General features: G+C 45.0%; 1 protein-coding gene across 1 annotated transcript in view; it reads left to right on the top strand.

Annotated features, from left to right (window-relative positions):
* Positions 1-405: 405 nt before the first annotated feature.
* Smap2 (small ArfGAP2) overlaps positions 406-8,968 on the top strand; it is a 49,442-nt gene continuing 40,879 nt past the window's right edge. The window contains exon 1 of the mRNA XM_021199743.1: positions 406-895. Coding sequence (XP_021055402.1) covers positions 793-895 — 103 coding nt within the window. The 5' untranslated portion in view covers positions 406-792. The remainder of the gene's footprint in view (positions 896-8,968) is intronic.

Here is an 8,968-nt window from a genome sequence, read left to right as displayed (position 1 = left end):
TTTGTCTCTTGAAGGAAAGACTAACCTGAAGGAGTCTGGGATAGCCACAATCCTTGTATTATATAAGGATAATAAATACACATCTCATAAGGGTTGCTGTGAAGAGCATACTGTGATAATTGATAGAAAGCGCTTAGAGCAGTACCTGGCACACAGTATGAGCTCAGTAAATGTTAGTCGTTCCCTTCACTTTATTCTCTTCACTTTCCTCCCTTTCCACTGGGCTTCATTCATTCTTTTCCAAGGACATGCAGGGGGCGTGTCCTCCCTCCTGCCGCTTCCACCCAAGCCCCGCCCCCGGCTCTTCCCGGATTGGCTCCTAGGAGGCGGAGCCAAGGGAAGAGCCCAGTGCGGCGCGGTGGGCGGGGCGCATGCGCGGGTTGGGCTGGGTGGAGGTGGAGAGGAAGAGCTGCCGGAAGTAGGCGGTGGAGGTGGCGGCAGAGCCGGTCACAGCTGCCAGGGAAACCGAGGCGGGAAGCGCAGCGGGCAGACCCTCAACACCCGGGGTCGAGTGTGCGTCCCGCACGCCTGAGGCCGGGAGCTCGCTCCACCTAGGCAGCTTCTGGGGTCCCGCAGCCTCCGCGGGTCCGTGCCTTGCCCGAAGCCCGCCAGAGGGCGCCGCGCTGAGGGGCTGCGGGGCGGGGGGCTGACGGCCCTGACCCCGGGGCTGCTTGGGGCCGGGCGAGAGGACCGCCTGGGCGGGGACCCCGAGGCCTCAGCCCCGGACAGAGACAGGGTTTCTTGGGGGGCGCAGGGGGCGCGTTGCCCTCTGCCCCCGCCGGCACCCTGGCCATGACAGGCAAGTCGGTGAAGGACGTGGATCGGTACCAGGCGGTCCTGGCCAACCTGCTGCTGGAGGAAGATAACAAGTTCTGTGCTGACTGCCAGTCCAAAGGTAACGCGTCCGGAGCGCCGGTGGGGGGCCAGCTGCGGGGCGGCGGCGTGGCGATGAGCTGCGATGGCCTGAGTGGGGAGGGGGTTCTGGAGTTCAGGGCGAGTCCTCTTCGTATGACAACGCGAGCCACCCTCGCTCATGAACCTGCTGGGTTTCCTCGGGCTTGGGGCTTGGGGTTTGGTGTGGGCGACTGTGTGTGTGTGTGTGTGTGTGTGTGTGTGTGTGAGCGCGTCAGCGAAGTGGGAATGGTATAGAGTGGGGGGTGGGGTTGCCCGGTGTGTTCAGGTGAGAATGTCTATGTTGCAGACTCTGAATGGCTTCTGGGCTCGCTGTCATCCAGAGCTGGCAGCCTTTCACTTGGCAAAGCTGTGGGTGAGCTGCAGTGGGGTGGGGGTGGGGGTGGCGAGGAGGAAGGTGAGATGACGAAGAGAAAAACTGTCGAAATGATATTTAAAGGTGGCATTCCTTGCTGTCTGCTATTTCGTTAGCGGCTCCTGTCATTTTATCACCTTGTTGAGTGCTTAGGTGGCTTTCTTCACCCAGGTCGTGTGCACTGAGAAGTAGCTACCGTATGCAGTGACACAGTGCGGATTTCTAGATAGTCTAGCCTGGGCTGTGGAGGCCTCATGCGTGTGTGGTGAGCGAAACTAGCAGACCCGGACTGTAGTGCAGGACCCATTCAAGCAGGGAGAAAAGGAAGCAAGGAATTCCCCCAATTCGTTATTTCCCTGGTGATTACACCTTTAGAGATGAAATAGGAAGAAGGGTCATTATAAATTGGCCACAACCACTTGGCCTTTGTTTCCTGTGCCTGTAAAGGTTCATGCTGTGTTACAATTAAAGGTCAATATGATAGAAAAATTTACTAGTGAACTATTTATACAGCTTTGTAGATAGGGGCAGCTATAATTGGGAGGGGGTATTCACTTTAGTTCATTTCCTGAATTTGCCATGTAGCATATGGGTATAAAGTAGTATAAAGCATTCAGATGTGTGTGTGTGTATTAATGTTGAGAAAAGCAATAGATACTTAACCCATACTTCATGTGATTATGGTTTATTTTAGAGTAAGGTTATGTAAGGAGGGCGCAAGAATGATGATGCATTGATTTAGACTCCTAGCAATAAATTTTAGTGACCTCTACCAGTAGGCAAATGCAGTGAACTGTCAGCAAAGCAGGTCCCCAGACTTCTCTCCTGAATTTTTGCATTAGCAGGAGTTCAATTTATGTTAAAGAGTCTAAATTTCTTGTAGCTTGATTCTAGTTAGATCTACTGGAAGGTTTGGTTTACAGTGTAGGAGCATCTTTGGTCTACTCAAATCCTCTGATGTTCTCACTGACAGTTTTAAGTGGCAGCGAGGCATCCACTGAGCAGACGCCATTGTTGATGATTTTTAGGACCACCCCCTCCTCTGTACTCACGTTGTTCGTATGCTTGCTCATTCCAATAACATATACCTTGGGGAAGAGAGAGTTAATTTACCAGGTCTTCCTCCAAATCACCCACTGCCTTACTGGATATAATCAGACATAGAACTTAGTTAATTCCTGATGAGAACTAGTAACCTGCGATAGGGCTCAGTGGATAAAGGTGCTTGCCACTAAGACTGACAACCTGAGTTTGATCCACAGGATAAGAGGAGAAGAGAACCAGCTCCCGCACATTGTCTCCTGACCTCCACGTGGACTCTAGTACATGCATGTACAATCTCCCCCAAGTTAATAATTAAGATGTAAAAAGCAGACGACACCAACAACAAAGCCTAGTCGCTGTCTGCCACTGATGCTAAAACCTTGGATCCTGAATGCTCTGAAGTTAGGAATTCTTCTCAACGCGTTTGCCACTATTCAAAAAGAGCTGCCCGTGTGTCCACTATCTTTCAGTTCTGTCAAACTGGCTTTTGCTGAGGCCTGTTTATCTAACTGCCGAAAGCTCAAGCTCAGCCAGGCCTGCCAGTTAACCCCTCCTTCGTTTTGTTCCTCTTTTCCACTTTCAGGTTTTGTGATAAATATGTAGGCAGTTCTCAGAGGGTGGGAAAGAGACATTTGCATTAGTAGATCAAGACCTGCTCAGCCCTGATAAAAAGGACCAGCAGTTGGTGGAAGAGTTAGAAGACTGTTCACTAAAATAAGATTTGAGTTTGAGTTTACTTTTTTTTTGTTTTCCCCTTGTCCTTTTCAGAAAATTGAGAGCTTACCAGACAAGGTCTGGAGAGTGTTCATATATTAGTATTTAGTGTATTGATGTTGCCTGGACTACAGACCTATAAGTGGATACTTTTATAATGATCCAAATAGCTCTTTGGCAATAAATTCTCTTTTTAAAATTTAATATTATGTTTTAATTTATTTATTTGTGTGTGTGTGTGTGTGTGTGTGTGTGACAGAGAACAACTTCCACCATGTGGGGAATGAACTCAAATGGTCAGGCCTGCTGGCAAGCACCTTTCCTTATCCACTGAGCCATCTTGTCGCCTGATGTTTCTATTTATCTATTTTCAGGAAAAATTATGTTTCCTAAACATTTTATTTTTATTTTAAATCATATGCATATGTGAGTGCAATGTCCATGGATACCAGAGGAGGGTGTTGGATCCCTGGGAACTGGACTTACAGGTGGTTGGGATTCACCTGAGGTGGGTGCTGGGAACTGAACTCAGGTCTCTTAAAGAACACTATGAACTCTGATCCACAGAGTAACTTTTCTAGTCCCCTGACTCTTCTTTTAACATCATGTTTAGGGGTGATACTTGTTAGTTGATCCTTAAAATAATGTCATTAAGCATTGGGGTAGAGACTAAGCAGGCACCGTTCTCTCTTTATTCAGTAGAAGGCCTGTTGAACCAGGCTTCCAAATGTCCTGGACTGCTTTGACACTGCTTTGTTAAAAAAAAAGAAAATGCCGATGCTTAGTGGTTGTGGTGCACGCCATTAGTCCCAACACTTGAGAGGGGAAGGCAGGGGGATCTCTGTGAGTTGGAGGCCAGCCTGGTCTCTAAAGTGAATTCCATAACAGCTAAGGCTGTTACATAGAGAAATCCTGTGTCAAAGAACAAACGAACAAAAATGTCACAATTTAAACCATCTGAGGTGGCTGCCTGTGTAATCCTAGCACTCAGGAGTTGGAGGCAGGAAGGAAGATGAGAAGTTCAAGTTTGAGACTAGTCTGGGCTATGTGAGACCCTGCCTCAAAAAGTTCGCTTTCCCAAATGCTGTGACTTATTCTTAGCGCAAAGCACAGTTTCCTTATCATGACAGCTTGCAAAGTAATACCTACATGGGCTGATTTCAGCAATGATAAAGTTAGAGGGTGTACCAATGTTGATAAATGAGGAAAAACTAATGTAAGAGCCAGGTATATCTCTGGTAACTGGCTGCTTGAGACCTGGCTCCATCGTATTTCCGTTGTACTTGGGGTCACAGTAGCCCAAGGCTGGGCCTTTAGCTCTGCAGCTCCAGATGTTTATTAATGTGTTGGCATTAATCCATTCAGAGACTGGTGTTGGAAGGTCCACCCTTCTGATGACCTGCGTACTCCTGTGCACCATTGAGACATTACCAGTGTCAAGGTTTGTAAGAGTCGGAGAGCCATTTAATGAGCAGAGTGTGGACATGGGAGACATGACAGGGTCAGGGAACATGAGTGAGACTGAAGCGCCTTGAGCAGTTTTGCTGTCTTGAGAGCTTTGTTAGTTTTTCCCAGTCCCTCTCCATTACATCTGTAAAATGTTTCCCTCTAATTACCTAACCACTGCCTCTGTTTCATCTTCTCTATATATTTTCACTTAAGTAGATTTCATGTGGTTTGAAATTCAAAAAAATCAAAAAAACAACAGAATGAAAAATCATTGTCCTAAGGTGACCCATAGTTACCTTTGTTCTCTTCCTGGGTATATAACCACTGTTGGCCATTTCTTTTCTTTTTCTTTTTTTTTTTAATGTTTTATTTATTTATTTATTACATATAAGTACACTGTAGCTGTCTTCAGACACTCCAGAAGAGGGAGTCAGATCTCGTTACAGAGGGCTGTGAGGCACCATGTGGTTGCTGGGATTTGAACTCAGGACCTTTGGAAGAGCAGTTGGTTACTCTTACCCACTGAGCCATCTCACCAGCCCCTGTTAGCCATTTCTTACCTGCCCTTGTACTGTGTTTGAAACAGGCTGGCCTTGACCTGTAGCTGATTAAATGAACTCCTGATCTTCCTTCTTGAATTCCTCCTGTTCTGCCTCCCCAAAGCTTGCACCCTTGTCCCCAATTTCTTACCTGTGTATCTGAGACATAGTTTTGGCTGGACTGGGACTTTCTGTGTAGACCAGACTAGAGGCAAACTTGCTGAAATCCTCCTGTCTCTTCCTCCCAAGTGTTTTGCCTCACTTGACTTTCATTTTAAATGTATGTGTGTGAGGATGTACATGTCTCACATATGTACATATGCATGTGCACTTTGTGTAGAAGCTTGATGTTGACATTGCGTGTCTTCTTTAGTCAGTCTCCAGTTTTTATGGGGACAAATCTGTTACTGATTCTGGCTAACCTAGCCACCTTGTTCTGATGATGCCCTGACTGCCTCCTGTACACTGGGATTTTAGGCAGGCTGCCATGCCCACTCAGCCTTCAGGTGAGTTATGGGGATCTGAACTCCGGTCCTCACACTTGCAGGGTGAGTGCTTTACTTGCTGAACCTTCTCCTCAGCCTCCCTCACCTGATCGTTGAGAGATGATATATGCAAGGACAAACATCATCATTTTCTTTATTTTGTAGATGTGTGTATGGGGATATTAAACAATGACATTAAACGTATAGGTTTTCAGCACTTTTGTGCCTTGGAATTTTCAATCAACAGTATAACATAGACACCATAAAGATTCTCTGTCCATGTACACAGAATGGAAGCTCTGTAGAAAGAGCTTCCACAGTATTTCAAGGCTATATACACAGGCTGTTTTTCTAGTAAGTTGGTGGATATTCTTGAGTGTTTTAGAAGACAGCTAGCTTCTCTTGTGGAAGTTTTCTTTGAAAAGTGTGCACAAGGGCTGGAGAGATGGCTCAGTGTTAAGAGCACTTTTATAGAGGGCCCAAGGTTGATTCCCAGGACCTACATGCTGGCTCACAACCATTTGTAACTCCAGTTCCAGGGATCTAATATCCTCTTCTGGCTTCCATGGGCACCAGACATGTGCATATTGTGTATAGACATCTATGCAAATAAAACATTCTTGCACATAAAATAAGAATAAATACATTTTTTTTTTCTGAGATAGGGTTTCTTTGTGTAGCCTGGCTGTCCCGAAACTCCTCTGTAGACCAGGCTGGACTCAAATTCAAAGAGATCCACTTGCCTTTGCCTCCCAGGTGCTGGGATTAAAGGTGTGTACCACCAGTGTCTGGCTATTTTTACCATTCTTGATTTCATTTATTTTATCTTGATTTTATTTGTTGCATTTTTTACTTTATATCCTTAAAATACTCTGGTTACTGGAAGCCACAGTTAGAATGACTCACAGTAATCCCCTGGTCCTTAAGCCAAAACCATTTCCTATATATGGGAGTTGTGACATTTTTGCAAATGTGCTCTCCAGGACCCTTGGGGATAGTCTGGGTGTTTCCTGCTTCTTCAAACATGTATGGAAGATTAGTCCAGCGAATTTCTTTGTGTGAACGTTTTCTAATAGCTTTAAATTTTAACCTTTTAAAATTAGAAATGCAATTCAATTTAATTGTGTGTGTGTATGTGTATGTGTATGTGTGTTCACCTGCATATGCTACAGCACGTGTGTGAAAGTCAGAGGACACCTTGTAGGAATCAGTTCTCTGTTTATGCTGTGAATCCTGAGACGGAACTCAGATGGGCAGATATGGCAGGAAGGAGCTTTACCTGTTGAGTTATCTCAGCAGCCCGGTGTTAACTTTTGAACATTAATCTTTAGCTTTCCTTTTATTTGCTTTATATCAATGGCTATACCCTTGTTTCTTAATGTCATTCCTTAGAACATAAACTTTTCTGTCAATTTTAAGTATTTCAGCTATATGTCTGTGGCATATGATAATGCAGACACTTTTTTTTATTAACCTTCTTGAGGTTAAAATCCACCAGATGTAGACAGAATTTCTGCTTCCCATTTCCAGCTCTTTTGCTGTCATATCCTCCTCTACCTAAGGTCAGATATCTTTATGAGTTTTTATAGTAGATGTATCTTAATTCTCACAGTCATGATTATATTGACAAGTTTTACTGGAAGTGATTTATCAAAGCTACCATTAAATCATCTCAGAGTATCAATATGAAGGCTGTTCCCTGGAGGGAGAGGGGCGCTTCCTTGTTTATTCTGCTTTCCCTGTAAATTGCACCCAGTGGCAAAGAGGAAAAGAGCTCACTGTAGACTGGAGATTCAATGTTCTGCATGTGTGTGTGTGTGTGTGTGTGTGTGTGTGTGTGTGTATGTACATATTCAGTAATATATCCTGAAGTGGGATGATTAGGAATTCAAGATCATCCTGAGCCAGCCTAGTCTACATGAAGCCCTGTAGAGCCGGACATGGTGGCACACACCTTTAACCCCAGCACTCAGGAGGCAGAGGCAGAGGCAGGAGGATTTCTGAGTTCGAGGCCAGCCTGGTCTACAAAGTGAGTTCCAAAGAGAGAGAGAGAGAGAGAGAGACCAAAATATACAACAAGAAAACACCCCAATAAAACAAAAGTTTTAATCACTCTGTGCCCAACACTGTGCAAGGGACATAGGATAGGATTCAAAGATGAAATCTTTGATCTCAAAGCTTTTATATTCTAATGGGGAAGTAGATGTGTAAATCAGATAACCATGGCCTTATGTCCAGGAACAGCAAAAGCACTGAATAAGGCAAAAATGGCTTCCTCAGGAAGTCCCAGCTTTAAAGAGGCAATTGAGCTATGTCTGAAAGGGTACACAGGCTGTTGCCACGTGAACTTAGGGAGCTGCACTGTAGGAAGTGGAGGCAGTTATGTACAGAGCCTCTGCAGGGTGTGCATTTGTGTGTGTGTTTATTATTTAAGGTGATTTGACTACATATTATGTAGTGTAAGGGTTAGAATTTGGTAGCTAGTCAGGGGCCAATAAAATTCCACCTCTCCAGGTGACTTTTTTATGGCTTTGAGATTATGAATATGTATTATGCTTTAGACCCTTTTGTATGCATCTAGCACTGTAGGTCCATCTGCTTCTCTAGTGGGACTTTATGTCTTACAGGCATGACAAGCTTGGTGGTTGCCAAGTAGTCCAAGAGGCCTGAGCATTGTGCCCGCATCATCTGTATGGCAGTGTACGTTCATGGACACATGAATTTCTCTTAGGAGAGCCTAATGAAATGCCAGCAGTCGTGCTGTCACCTCCACAGCCAGGGCTGCTGTTTATGTAGCTGGACATGCCCATACTCAAGCAGGCCATGTGTGGAATATTTTCAATGTCCTCTTGATTGTGTAAGGTGCTTCCTTAGTAGCAAATCTCCAGATATTATATATATAGCAAATTTCCAGATAAATTAGAAAACTACCCCCTTTCTGCCATTGTCATCTGATGTCATTATGGGATGTAGGTGGCAGCTTTCTTGGGTACAGTTGTCTATATAACTGTTCATCCCATGAGTCATTGTCTGTTTCTGTTCTTCTGCCTGCGAATTCCAACCGAAAATAATCTGCATTGTGGCTATGACACAGTGTTCATTGCGTACATTGCATCTGTGTTTGCTGACTCTGTGATAGTGCTGTGGAGAAAGGGTTAGTGACATATTAAGCAGTTAGACTCCTCAGTTACATCCCCATTAAAAAGATGCACAGCAAGAGTCTGTTACATTAACACGCTGGACATTCAAAAGCACGTGGGGTCTCCTGTTTGAGCAAGTAGCCAGTTTAAGTAGATAGGGTAGTAGAATTTTAAGGAAGTTCTATATGGCTCCTGGAGGGAGGCAGCTTAGTATACCACACTTAGAAGGTAAGAGGAGGGCTGGTGAGATGGCTCAGCGGGTAAGAGCACCCGACTGCTCTTCCAAAGGTGCAGAGTTCAAATCCCAGCAACCACATGGTGGCTCACAAC

Source organism: Mus pahari, chromosome 6 (genome assembly GCF_900095145.1).
Source record: "Mus pahari chromosome 6, PAHARI_EIJ_v1.1, whole genome shotgun sequence".
Taxonomy (NCBI): Eukaryota; Metazoa; Chordata; class Mammalia; order Rodentia; family Muridae; genus Mus; species Mus pahari.
The sequence above is the reverse complement of the archived record's forward strand: the minus strand, read 5'-3'. Positions and strand labels throughout refer to the sequence as shown.